The 14,189-nt window shown below is 44.0% G+C and overlaps 1 protein-coding gene across 2 annotated transcripts in view; it reads right to left on the bottom strand.

Annotated features, from left to right (window-relative positions):
- Positions 1–257: 257 nt before the first annotated feature.
- Positions 258–14,189, bottom strand: part of LOC116819812 (uncharacterized) — a 31,092-nt gene continuing 17,160 nt past the window's right edge. For both annotated transcript variants that reach the window (XM_032771832.1, XM_032771833.1), the window contains exons 11-16: positions 12,074–12,100; positions 10,185–10,242; positions 8,526–8,581; positions 7,199–7,391; positions 4,797–4,955; positions 258–1,404 (exon numbers count right to left, since the gene is read on the bottom strand). In XM_032771832.1, coding sequence (XP_032627723.1) covers positions 1,272–1,404; positions 4,797–4,955; positions 7,199–7,391; positions 8,526–8,581; positions 10,185–10,242; positions 12,074–12,100 — 626 coding nt within the window. In that variant the 3' untranslated portion in view covers positions 258–1,271. The remainder of the gene's footprint in view (positions 1,405–4,796; positions 4,956–7,198; positions 7,392–8,525; positions 8,582–10,184; positions 10,243–12,073; positions 12,101–14,189) is intronic.

The raw sequence follows: 14,189 nt of genomic DNA, 5'->3' as shown, positions 1-14,189 counted from the left end.
AAAATTGCTTTATTCTGCTTCCCACAGGTTTTGTAGTTAATGACCCATCAAATGCAGTGTCATAGCATACAAATTAATATCATGCTGTATGGGATCAAGTTTCAAAGGTTGTAAGCTTCACACAACACTCAGACTTGCATGACTACAGTACAAAAAAAATCATGTAAAATTTCAGAACCATCTTATTTTGGGGAAGGATTTAAGACATTTTTAAATATCAATTCATAGAAGTGGAAGATATTTAAAATGAGATACTGTGGATTCACACAAACAAGTGCAGTATTCTGTTTAAGAACCAGGTATACACAACAAACCCCCACCTTCCACTGAGAAATTTCTGTTTAAAAAAACCCCCAAAACCCTAAATCAAATTGAGCATGGAATTTGATGGCATTATTCTGAGATCTATAGGGAGGAGGCAGAGTGAAATGCATTGCACAGGTGTATTAGTGATGCTGAATATAACTAAACCCAACAATGTCAAACTGCTGGCTGGGGCTTCATGTTCCTTAAGGTGTTTTATCTCAATTGTTACAAAAAAAAATAATCCATCCTAATTAAAAAAGAAACTCATGCTCTCATCACAGTCTTCCATGGAATGTGACTTTCCATTTACAGGTATAACACGTAAGTAGAACTACATTTTCAATGGGTTTAAAAAAAAAAAAGCTGGTTTTGACGTCTCTGAATGCCCTACCTTTTAAAAGCCATTAGACCAAAGCAGGTTCAAATGACACACCTGTAAAGTAGTTCATTTCCACATGCTGCCAATCCTGCCATGGACAAAATGAGAAATACTTTCATAGCTATAAAGAAATGGATCCGGGGATGAGACTTTCACTAATAGACACCAGATTCTAAGCTGGCTCACAGAGGACCTAAAAATCACACTTTTCTTTGGACAACAGAGTTCAAGTTGCAGTTACTGTCCTACTTTTTAAAAAAAGGAATCATGGTTGCGCAAAAAAACCCTATCACCTAAATACATTAGTTTCAGCTGAAGCTGTCTTTCATCAGAAACCATAGGATCTGATACAATGAAGTTCTTCTAGGGTCCTTTACAAGAAGAATAGCTCGGTGCTGTATATACTATTACTGCCATACTTCGTCTCGTATCCAAGTTTAACTGTGTGTTCAGCCTTAACGCATGAGCTGTCACATTGCATTTCAATACTTGGCCACCAGTCATCTCTGCTTCCCTTGGAACATAAAGTTAGATGCCATGCTGCTTGCAAAGGAGCAAGTCCCTTCTAAAGGACAGCTGGGAGCTGTTACTCCTTAGCAGTTTGTTCATCTCCCTCTGCGACACCATCATCACTGGCCTCCTTCTCCTCTTTGCTGCGCTTGTTCTTTTTGTGCTTGTGGCGCCGGTGGCTTTCACCCTCTTCACTCTCATGCTGCTTACTGTAATGAGGGGAAAGGGGTACAGAAACCAGAATCAAGTGTCAGCACAGCCAACTGCCATGGAAGTTCAACTGTACCTATGACAAAAGGTGCCGACAAAGGATGACAGGTTTGACCTAGAATAAATGTGATAGAGATCACATATACAGAGAATGTGATGCCAAAGAAAGGTTTCATTACCACTCTTTTGGGATGCGCTTGTTACTCTTAAATGTCAAAACCATGAGGGAGTTACGCAGATTGGACCAACTGGATGCTGATAAATCCTTTCTGCCATAGTGCACCATTATGGTAATCTGTACATGCCACATATATGACAGAGGCTGTTGTAGGAATAGTTTGTGGCTTTTACTAGGACTATTTTTTGGTATTCCTCCACCTGTAAAAGCCAGGCTCCACTAATATGTGGAGTGGAAGGAATGCAGGCTGTGTAGGGGGTGATGAGGGAGAGGACGAGAATAAATTTGAGAGACTGTTGAAAATTTACCTACACTAGTTTTTCTATGCAGAATCTCTTGGGATTTACCCAGGCTGGAAAGGAAAGACTGATCCTACTGGCAGAGAACTGCTGGCTTCCTAACTGGACAAAACAGTCCAATTCTACCTCTAATAAGCCAGGTGTTGGCCCAGGACTGAACTTTCCCCATCCTAGGTCTCAGGCCACAGGACTAGGTGGGAAGGTTCTTTTCTGCTTCCCAAATATGTGAAGGTTTCTCTGCCAGGTTTTGTTTTTCAAAAGAGAAAATGAGCACTGCAGTTGCTCTGCAGGTTAAGAATGGACAAACCAATGCAACAGGGTTGTGTAGGGGACAAAGTGCAGATGAGTAGCTCCCAGGGGAGTGTAAATTGAGTTTAGCACATGGATACCTTCACGCAGAGCATGTGAGCACATTCTTATTACAAGTGGCATTCCCAAGCCCAGTGGTGAAGGTGCACCTCTTGCTGAACACTGAGGTCCTGTGTAAAAATCCCAAGGCTGCAAGTCAGTTTCTAACTTGTTTTAATCATGGTTCCATTATCATAAAAACAAACCATTCTTGGCATGTTGATAACTTAATACCTTCCCTCCAAGGATCTCACAGCATTTCCTGCACAGGGAGATAAGCCTTCCAGCACTCTGGGAGACATGATATCTCCTAGCCAGTCACCCAACACATCAATGGCAGAGCCAGGAACTGAACTTACTTCTGCTTGTTTTCAACCCTGCGCTCTTGACCACACAACCATCCTTTGTCTCAAAGGTCTTTAACATTTGAAATGGGGGCTTCATTTGTAAACATGACAGATTTTCTTCAGACTTAAATCTAACCTAAAGCAGGTTGAAAATTGCACTGCAGCCCCTTCTCCCACTGCAAGAGTCCCAAATGATCTCACCAGCATGATCACCTCAAGCACTAGGCTCCAAAATGCAATTGTGATTCAAAGCCACCTTTAAAAAAAACTCTACGTGGATTTCACCATTTACTCAGTGGAACAAACAATTCTCATCCAAGCACTCTGGGCTGCTCAAACAAAGGAGTGCTTGCTTTTAAAGAGAGCAAGAGGAAAATCTATCCCAGCATTTCATTTCCAGCTGGCATTCTGTATCCTAATTCCCTATCTAAGCACTCTAATAGCTTTTGGCATCATTTCAATGGAGTCCACGCTGCTTGTACAGCCACGCGATTTGCTGTATTTCTACTACAACGTCAAATCTCTTGGGTATCAGGAGTATTGTTATTTATCTAGCACCAGCTTCCATTTGTTTTCAGTTTGGTTTTCACTGTGGTTACCACCCTCCTGTGAGATTCTAACTGTTCCTTTACACCAAAAGAGCAGTCAGTACCTCTTGGAGAAATTAACGTGCACCCTGAAAGATCAGAACAGCATTTTACCTCCAGTCTTCAGAGAGAAGGTTTTTCTGATACATCAATTACATGAAGAGAAGGCATTTTTTTCCTTCCTCCAGAGAACCAGCCTGAAACGCTAAGGCCTGGTTGGTCTACACTATAGTTAGGTTGACATAAGGCAGCTTACATCAACGTAATTATGTCAGTGTACATACTGCAGCCTTGCTCCCTCCAATGTAAGTGCCCTACTACATCGACATAACTCCACCTCCACGAGTGACCTAGGGCTTCTGTCGGTGTAGTTAGGATGACGCAGTATCCATATAGACACACTGTCAGTTACTTACATCAGCTGTTGGCTGCCATTCAGGACAATTGTCGCTTACAGCTCAACTGTCACCCTTGGGCAGGTGGGGGGGCTCCAGCTGGGAACCCAGGTGGTTGACATGCTCCTGCAGGGAGCCGAGAGCCCTTGGCGGGGGGGGGGAAGCCACAGAGCCGAGAGCCTGGGCTCTTGCCGCCCACACTGTCCCTCTTAAGTCAGTGGAAGGGCTCTTGGAGAGGACGTGGACCACTAACACTAGGAGGGCAGCGTGAACATGAACCACCACAGTAAGGCTGTGAGTTGACATAACATAGGTCAACTTAAAATTGTAGTCTAGACATGCCCTTAGATCTAAACATCTACCTACATTGTTAACAAGATGCCCATCGCTGTGGTATCTGAGCAGCTCCCAGAATTCTGAAGCGTATTAATTCAGAAATCAGAGGCTGGACTTCAGGCTTGTTATTTTGTTGATGGGAGTGCTATTTTGAGAAGATTGGTTCAAGAAGTAGTTTACATTTTGGTCTGAAGGAGTGGAGATTCATGAACACCCTGATCTGCTCCATGAGTGACCTCTTTATCAGAGCATCACTAGCTCCATTTTCTTGGGGGTAGGGGACACCCTAAGGGAGATAGTGACTCAGGCAGTATGACTCACCAGCAGAGATGGGACCACCATCCAGATCTCCTGACTGCTAAGCCAGTGCCATAGCCCAGCACCAACTACCCCCCTGCTCCAGGAGTGAAGTTCAGACCAGTGGATTGAACCCTCCATCCTGTGCACACCCCTTGAAGTGGACAGGTCCATTGTTCCAGTAGAGCACAGCTGAGGTTTTCCTTCCTATTTTAATCTGACATTTTATTTTCATGGAAAGCGAGTCTCCTGGTGCAGAGTCCATGACCAGCAATATCCCTGCTGGGAACCAATGTAGGGGACCTACAGATGGCACTTTGCCAGATCCCCAGAGCTAGCCTTGCTCCTCTAGAATGTACAAAATGAACACACAGTAATACAAAGGAAGACATTCCCCTACCAAGATGGCTCTGAATCGCTGGCCAGATCCATTACTTATGGGGATTTTGCCTTCCTCTGAAGCATCAGATATTGGACAATATCACAGGCATAGGCAATGCCAGAATAGACTAGAGGTCAGGTTTGTTGTGGATATTCCAGCCTCTGTCCTGAGCCAAGATCCACACCCACTTAAAGGGCCCGCTCCACCAATGAGAAATCTTACCGTCTTGAAGACTTATGTTTACTGCTCTCCTCCTTCTCTCTGTGTCTGCGCTCCCGGTGACGATCCTCCCGCTCTCTGCTCCGATCTCTACTCCTGCGATAATCCCGCTCAAAATCATAGCTTCGCTCTCGACTGTAGTAGCGGTATCGCTCATCATCACTTCAGGGGAGAGACAAGCGTACAGTGAGGCATGGGGAGCTGCTAGACAGAGGGGGAAATATGCTACTCATTAGCACTTGAGCCTGCCCTCTAATACATTATGAGCTATGTTCATGGAGCCTGTGAAATCCCAGGGTCTTGAGGGCCTCATCTACTCACAGCCTGATCTATATGCATACCCCCATCCCTCCAAGGGAAACATCACCTCTTGGCAACGTGCAATGTTGATTTAGACTGGAATTCTCTATTAGCACAATCAGAACAGATATTTAAAAAGAAAAACCCTCAAGTCCATGAGCTTAGCGCTTCTTGCTGATCGTAGCTCAGAAGCAACACTGGAGTTCAGATCATACACGTTTCAACAAACGTTCAAGCAACTTTAATGCAAATATCTGTAATAATAAACAGAGAAATAATCACTGCCTATTCCCATCCATGGCCCTCCTACAACACACACCAACCCCTCCTACACAAGGTGTAGGAGATCTCAACTAAAGAGAATGGTTTAGAGAGTTTCTATAAGGATGTAAAAGAGTCTAAGGATTCTTATACGTGGGTGTGTGGCAGAGAACCTGGCTTTTGCCCAAGTGGTCTTTCTGGAACACATTTGTGACGTGCCCTCTCACCATTGTTCAGTCTTGCTCTACATTTTCCATAAACTAGAAAGAAATGACCGAAGTGGCCCAGAAACGTAGTCCTTGTACAGTCCTGCACTAGCGGAGAGCAGAGATACACTGCAGCACTCTTGTTCAGGCTACTTTTATATCAATTTTTATTTATTTACACACAGATATATAAACACATGTACACATGCTTAAGAAAACCGTACGATGCACACAGAGACCACATGAGTTTATGGTCTGCACCCTTTCTCCAGCCTAAACATCTCACTCTTCTATATGAAACTACATATCCAAAATGCAGACACATTTTGGAATTCCCACTCTCTTCTCCCCTACGCCTATCTTATAACTCCCCTTCCTCATAAAAACACTGAATACTAAACCCCAAAAAGATCCCCAGTCCCACAGTTGGAAACAAGAATGAAACATTTGGGGAAAAAAGCCTGAAATGCTGTTTTGTAACCTACGCAAACAAGTTAAAGAAGAAAATCAGACAGAATCAAAGACAGAGGTATCATCTGGGAACTATCGCCTCAAAAAGGTTTGACTGATTACTGTGACTTGCTCTACCTGGTGAATACAATTTAAGCTTCTGGATGCCAACATACTCTACAGCAACTAAAAATGCTAGCACAGTGCCTGGAGTGCTAAGCAGATCACATGATTCATGTCCCCAGAATTACAGGAGCCTTACAAATTCCAGAATGTTATCATTGCTTCCCTGCCTGATCACCTTCCAAAATGCCTGAAGCCTTTTTAAAAAGCTCTCTGTTACAAGAAAACTGCCTTGTTTGCTCAGCTCAGTGGCCTGGAAGTTGCCAAAGCAAGCAGCACCCTTTGCCAGGAATATACACATATTTTGGTGACGTTTTCAGCAACTACTGGCATTGCTGGGTGTGACGCTTGTAAAAATATCAACAGTGCTTGTGACAACAGTAAGATCACAAGAGCCCTATGGTGGAGAGTGCAAAGCAACTGCATTGAAAGAACAGCAACCGTCTAATCTTTCCTGTGTCTCCGGTTTGCAGCCTTCTCCGCTGACCTCTCTCACGGCTACTGTCCTCTTAAAATCACACTTAATTCCCAGCAAGGTGGCTGTCTCCAAAGAAATGCCCATTGTCATTAAGGGTTTACACTGCATGGCATGTTCATGGTGAACAATGCTCCTTATCCCACAAGCTTTCAGACCATGGGGCTCAGCAAAAGGGGGCAGTTTCCCATCAAAATTGTTACATTTAGTTTTTCAACTGTCATCTTGAAACTACAGAATAGCAGCATTTGTATAGAACTTGTCATCCAGAGACCAAAGTGCCTTACACAACAGGTGGATATATAACTGGTCATTAGCCCTGTTACAAGCAGGGAAACTGAGGCATGTAGATTATGTGGTTGCATAACAAGTCAACAGTTGAGAAGAACCCAGGTGTCCTATCGTTTGTTCTTGTGCTCTAGCTACTGATCAGTGCTGTCACTTCCCAGCAGGATTTGGTGGTGACGTGAGCACTGAGTCCTTCAACAAGACAACTGTAAGTGTGGTAATAACTTCCATGCTCTCATCTGGCAGAGCCTAGCCCCCTCCCTGGGAGGCCATGGCAGTGTCATGTGGACTACCGTGCTTACTTGTTGTATTCACTGGTAGTTGGAGTCCGGTCTCTGTCTCTCTCCCTTTCCCTTTCCCGCTCCCTCTCTCTCTCACGCCTTGAGCCAGAGTACTCCCAGTGACTGCTGCTGGAGCTGCTCGTGCCCTTATCCACTGTCGTCACCCAGGGCGTGTGAGATGTGGAAATAGGAGGGTAGCTGATGAAACCAGAATCTGCAGTGAGAGAGCAGAACCTTCACTTGTCTGAAGGGTTAGTGCTGACCCAACGGGAAAAGAAGTCATGCTTCTCTGCACCCTGCAACCAGGCCACATCGGGCAGCAATTGTGTCAGATCCTGCAACCTAAGCAGGTTTGGCCTAGGTCAGGGCTGGGATTGGGACTCACCCAGTAACATGTAGGTGCTCTAGTTAGTGGTACTGCTGGATCAGGAAGTGACACTACTCCCTTTGAATAACCACTAACCCAACCCACACCTCTTTACCTATGAGCCTCTGATTTCCTCCTTGCATATTCATGTATGATATTCTAATGAGTTTTAAGCATCATCCTACGCCAGAAAGAGGCAGATGTTGCTGCAATCACTCCAGGCACTGATTAAGGATATTCAGTTAGGAGCTGCTGACACCTGCCCTCTGTGGATCACAGCTGCCCACTTGGCCATGTTACTGGTCCTCCCCTAGGAAGTCCTATCATTTCTTCCTTCCCCAGCCAGCATCCTCTGAGCAGAAAGACAAGACAAAGGATTCTGAGACGCCCTGGCAGTTTCTCTCTTTTTGATCAGCCAGCAGAGTCTATGGTTTGGTCTTCAAGATTCCTAGCCAGCTCTGTTAGCTCAGAGAGCAAGAGGTCTGGCCCCTGACCCCTTGCAGGGTTAGGGCTGATGCCTGCAGCAGGTAAATCCCAGGTTCTTGCTCTAACAGAGACATTCAAAGGCTTATGCAGGAAAAGTCTGAAATTTCACTGGGGGCACATTCTTCCCTGGAAAAAGTCAGAATCACGACTAGGGGCACAGGGACCCATGGCTGCACTAGGAGGCTTCTCTGTTGCTGACATGGGAGTTGGGTACTGAGAGCAGCTGATACAGGAACGAGAACTTTAATTACAAGCATCAACTGGGTCAGAGTCACTTCAGAGAGTGCAGCTGATCTAAGACTGTCTAGAACATTTACTGCTAGGTTCATTACCAACACCCACTGTCAGCGATTGGGCTGGCTGGAGCGCAGACACAGCTTCAAAGGTCACAGTGACAAAGGCATAGGTCAGCCTAGCACAAGGATAAATTACCAACAACCCTCTGGCCAGCCCCATGCCCAGTCAGTTCCACCATCCTGTGGCTTCTGTGCTCACCTGCAGAGTTGTATCCAAATGGTGGAGGCTGCCTGTTATTGTAGCCGGCAGGTTGGCTTTGGAGAGAACACAAGGACAGCAGTTACTAACATCAGTTACCTGCCATCAGCTTAACACACAGAGCGGGAACCTGCAATACACTTACTGTTAACTCAATCAAGAGATTAAGATAGGACCCCTCCCCACCCCCCAGATGCCACAAGTCTCCTCCTAACCCGCTTGCTTCTGTTCAACTCCTGAAATCCAAGCTGGGTTCTTCACACCTGCCTGGTCTCCAAGCCAACAAGTTTCCACTCCTGGTCCTGGGTAGAGGCTGGATGTGGGATCTGGCAGCAGGGAGAGGCAGGACAGAGTGGAAGGTCTTGCTGAGAGGAAGGAGACTAGAAGGGAGGGACTGGCTCTGGCCAGAAGCCCTGACAGTCTCCCCTCCCTCTAGTCACAGATCCTCCTTCCTCTTTGCCATGATGCCTTGTAGTGGGCATACCAAAATTCACGAAAATGGTCAGTCTTGAAAAGGCCAGAGGCAGTGTAACAAAGGAAGATCGTGCTAGAAATTAAAAGTTAGGAAAGCTTATCAGATTCTAAGGAAAGGGTCTACTTAGGTTCACTCATGTTTTGGGCAAAACATTGTGTAAATTCATGTAATATAGGAACGAGTTAGTTCATCTCTAGCGGATGGTGGCAGACAAAGATCCTTTGGGGAAGGAAGGAGTGGCGATTTGAATGAGATGGTAAAGATTTTCTTGAATAGCTATAAAGCCATGTGTTATGCTACATTTAATCACATTTTGCCCTCCATAGCATTTTTCATGCAAGGATCTCCAACCTCTTTTTTGGGGGGGGCGGGGGGGCAATCTGGTAACTTTAGTCATGCAAGATGACCAGAGGTCAAATCCTTTCACCTCACAGATGGTTCCCTGAGGCAAGACGTGGTGTGGTGGACTGGGAGCCTGGCAATTTAAGTTTTATTCCTGGCTCTGCCATGAGCCTGTTCTGTGTCCTTGGGCAAGACCCTTTGCCTCCATGAGCATTAGTCCTCCGTCGTCCTCCCCAATCTGCATGAAGCTAATAATGCTTCGTAAGAAATAAATTCATAGTAGCAAAGTGCTCTAAGATCCTTGGATGGAAACTGCCAGGGAAATGCAAAATGGTATTATTAAGAACACAGTGAAAGCAACAATACAATTCTGAATACTGGTTGTGAACATACTCCTAGGTCGTGTGAGACATGGCAAGATACCAGTAAACTGACAAACCAAGGGCGAAGTTTGCTGCAACAGATTAAAGTCTTGGAGCAAGAGTTCACTGTAAACCTGGCAATTCATGCTCCTCTTCCAAATCAGATGCAGGCGGTAAGTTACTCTACAAATATTCTAAAACACAAACCTAGTGTTCACCGATACCATGTGGCCATGCTGATGGGTCCCTACTACATAGCACACCTAGCTGTAGTATCCCCACATCCTGCTCCTTAAGCTACCTTGATTCTTAGCACTTCTTAAAGATTCTTCGTGTTTCTTAAAACTGTGAAAAACAGGATAGCTCCTATTTCCCTCCTATGCCTCCCAATCAGAGTAATTCCATTCTACTGTCTAGCTGCACCTGGCTGAGTAAAACCAGGATGGAAAATTATTTACTCAAAGGAAGCTTCTGCCTTACCCATCAAGTGTTGGAATGAGGAGAGCTGGTGGAGGAGCCAGAGGTGGAGGGAACAGCCCTATAAATAAAAGCAGAGTGTCAAGGTGAGGTCGCAGCAGGCTTACGGTGTGGTGCTAGACTCCCCCAGAAATTAGGCAATTAAAGCACAGTTCTACTCTGAACAGTTACCTTGAAATGGCACCTCCTTATTCCACTAACTCACACTCCTGAGTGTATTCAGAGCCATATGCCCTTACAATTGAACCTCTGCTGCTTTTTACTCCTATTTGCCCTACAGAGACAGCACAGCTAAAGAAAAAAGAGCCAGACTCTATTCCGGCTTGCACATCATCAACAAAATATCAACTCAAGTACAGAGTGAAAATTTCCCCCTACATTAACCCTGTGCAGTCCCATGGAGGACTGAAGGCTTGGCTCTCAGATCCCAGGTTGAAATCCCTAGGGCTGACTGTAAACAGAGTGATGGTTCTATCTGTACAGTGATTTAATGTGACATGCAACATGGAAGCCTACTGTACTCTTTTGGGAAAAATCACTTTTCTGACTACAACTACACTGTAGATGGCAGAAACCATAGTACGGCAGAGCACAAACTAGACAGTTAAATGGATGTTAGAAGTCCCCCACATGATCTCTTTCCACTTTCTAAAAGTGACTTGCATACCTAGGCTTCTAAATCCAACTGACTTTCAAAGTGGCTAAATCACTTTTGAAAATGAGACTTATGTGATTCTGAAAATTCTACCAGTTTCAAACAACCAAGAAATTCTTGGTTAAGCCATTACCAATGGCAAGGACATCATGCTAAGTGAACTACTAGTTTGTTCCACTTTAAACATTTGTTTTCATTGTTTTAAAAGAATGTGTTTTCTTAAGTTATTCTGACACTGTCATCAAAATTCCCCCCTTCCCTATTTTTGAAAGATTTTTAATCTGTAGATAATATGACTAGAGAAAGTTGTAACATTTGTGAAAGTCATCCCTCTAGAGCAGTTGCTATTGTTGAGAGAAAGCACTGATACTTATTAGTGTGTCATGCACCTTCCTCTAATTACCATAGAAGCAAAAATTGTGACAGAGTATTTTCCACGCATTACCCTTTTCAGTCCAATTACTATATATGAAGCTTCCACTGTAGCTAAAGTCTTTTCTTTCCCCTCCAGTCCATCACAACTTTAATCTAGATGGAACCAGAATTGTAACTGGCAGCAGCAGTGCCCAGAAGTAGGCTGGGATTTGTACTCTGCTTTGCTAGAGGTGGCATTTCCCTAGATCAAGCCCACTATGAGCAGGGTCCATTTGATAACAAAAAAGAATCCATTCTGCAATATTGTTTACATTGAGATGAGAAGTTCCAATCAGGATCTGAAGCTCTCCAAAAATTGGGGCTGTTCCAGCTTGGGCTCAAGCTTATTTGTTACATTTGGTTTGTTAACATTCACCAACTATACTGTACGTCACAGGAAAGAAAACTTCCAGTGAAAAAAGCTATTGTTGCCCCTTTGTTCTCATGCTCTCTCTGAAATCTTACGTGAAGCACTTTGATTTGGCAGAAGACTCATCACTATGCGAGATCCCATGATGGCACAAGTTAGGTCTTCTGAAATTTAACCAAGAAGCTTTCATGATGTCCTCTGCCAACCAAAGCTGCTTTCTGGATTATTCTTCCAAGATAAAATGATTGTTTTAAGTGGCCCTATGGATCATTATTGAGCTGTATAAGTTAAATGGCTGAAATTTGAGATTGCACTGCTTATCAGTGCTTATGTTAGCCTAAGTCTGACTGACCTCAAGGTAAGATGCAGCCACACCATTTCATACTTTACTTCAGTGCTCTGACAGGACTATTCTGACTCACTGCCACTGTTAAAAGCAAATCAAAAGCCTACCTGGAATGGGACCTGGTGGTGGCAAGCCTATGGAAATAAGAAAACACACTTAGTGAGAACAAGAGAAAATTAACATCATTTTGTTACCACAAGCTAATGAGCCTGGTTTAGTAGCATCCGCTTCAAGAAGTTTGTTTGAGGCCAGGTATATTTCAACAAACAGAATATACAGTAAAAACTGTTCACTTCTCCCCCCCATAGTCATCATAAAATGAGGCAGTAAAGACCAAGAGGTTATTATTTCATCCATCACTCAGACAATGCAATAATGTTCTCCATGGATTAGATCCCCTGAAAACATATTTATTCGGGATCTTCAGAAAAGGAAGCCAGCGAAGAGAGAAGCGCTAGTATGATACGCTCTTCCTGATCTCTTCCAGGCAGGAGACTAGCTGCTGCATCTGGACGAGGTTAAGTCCAAAGTGTGGCCTTCACTTCAGTATTCCAGCGCCCCAGTAATAAAGGCGCTGATCACCATGCTGAGGTTGATTGAGTGGAAGAGGCACTGCCTTGTTTGTAGTAAATGGAAAAAGGTGTTTCAGGCCATTGCTGATGCTGCTTAGTTAGAAAAAGGAATCAATAGGATTCTGAAACTGTGCATGCCCTGGACTGTCAGCAGGCAAATGCCCATGAACAAGCAAGCCATCTTGGTCTTTGCCTGAATATTTTTCTAATAGGCTGATCCAAAACTCCACTTGATGTCAATGACAGATATATATGTAAAACCACAGCAATCCTGAGTCTAACAGTGATTTTAGCACCAGAGTTTAAGGACTAATTAACTTTCACCTGAGACACTGACTCATGCAACACTAGGTCAAAGATAAATGAATGACAAACTCTCCATTCAGAGTAAACATTCTAATCTAATCTCTGGACCTGAATCAACACACTCTACAGAACCAGATGTTTTCAAAGAGAGGATTCTGGTTCCTCTCTAGAAAATAAATACTAATTTAACCCCAATTCACATAGGTTATCTCCAGTAAGGTGTGTCACACAGTGCATCAAGTAGCAGAAATGGCAGTAGAACCTGAGACTCCTGACCCTCAGAGCCCCGCTCTTACCACTAGACAATGCTCTTCCCTTCAGGAATACAATGCAATCCCTCTATCTAATCAGCCACACTCTAAAGTTAGGTGTGAAGCATACACCGATTCATCACAACAACATTTGTTATACAAGGAATCACCATCCACTTGAAATCTAGTCACTCTAAAAATAAACTGAATAGTTTCAGGTCTACAAATACTTGAGTCCCCCTGCTGAGTGGCTTTACAAGCGTTTTTCCCTTTTGTTATTAAAATTCCCCCCCCCCCCCATTGCTATTGTATAAGATCCAGACAAACATCAGAAGAAGGTTAGTGACTAGCTGTGGAGGAGAAAGAGAAACTGATTATATGCAAAATAGTGCCAAGGACATAAAGGGTGGGATACCCAGACCAAAACAGAGGCTCCTTCCCTCCATCTCACCAGGTTCTAGCCTCCTAGGCATTATAAATACCGTAGGTAAAAAGCGTTCTGGGAGATGCAATTTTTAAGTTAAGTGTGTCTTCTTAAGTGCTGAGTGCACTCAGCACCATGTGTACCTTCTCAATATCTGTAAGGGAGCACAAACTTGGTGACATTGAGGGACACTGACAGCTTGCCAGGAATCCATGGGAGGCCCCTCATTTGCACATACATTCACACTATTGTCTTAAAAGTGAAAAATAAAATGGGCAGAACTCTAACACCTGCTTACACTCTCAGATGTTTATACAAGTAATATCCCACAATGACACAAGGTATGATAAAATGTATAGAATACACATGTAGAAGGGATATAAACCTTCAGACTTCAGGGCACAAACTAACCACCAACCAACCTGAGTAAGGAAGAAACTTCTCCTCTATGCAGATTATTCCAGAACTGTCCATTACAGGGTGTCTCACTTTCCTCTGAAGTATCTGTCAGACAGGATCCTGGGGCATCTAGATAGCACACTAGTCTGATCCAGTGAGGCAATTCCTATGTTCCTACCTTCCTTCAAAGATTAATAGAAATTGCTAGTCTACTTATCCATGTGTAAGAGGTCAAGCACCATGGTATCCAAGTGACATCAGCGACTGCAAC

This window comes from Chelonoidis abingdonii, chromosome 8, assembly GCF_003597395.2.
Source record: "Chelonoidis abingdonii isolate Lonesome George chromosome 8, CheloAbing_2.0, whole genome shotgun sequence".
Lineage (NCBI taxonomy): Eukaryota > Metazoa > Chordata > Testudines > Testudinidae > Chelonoidis > Chelonoidis abingdonii.
This window is presented reverse-complemented; position numbering and strand designations above follow the sequence as displayed.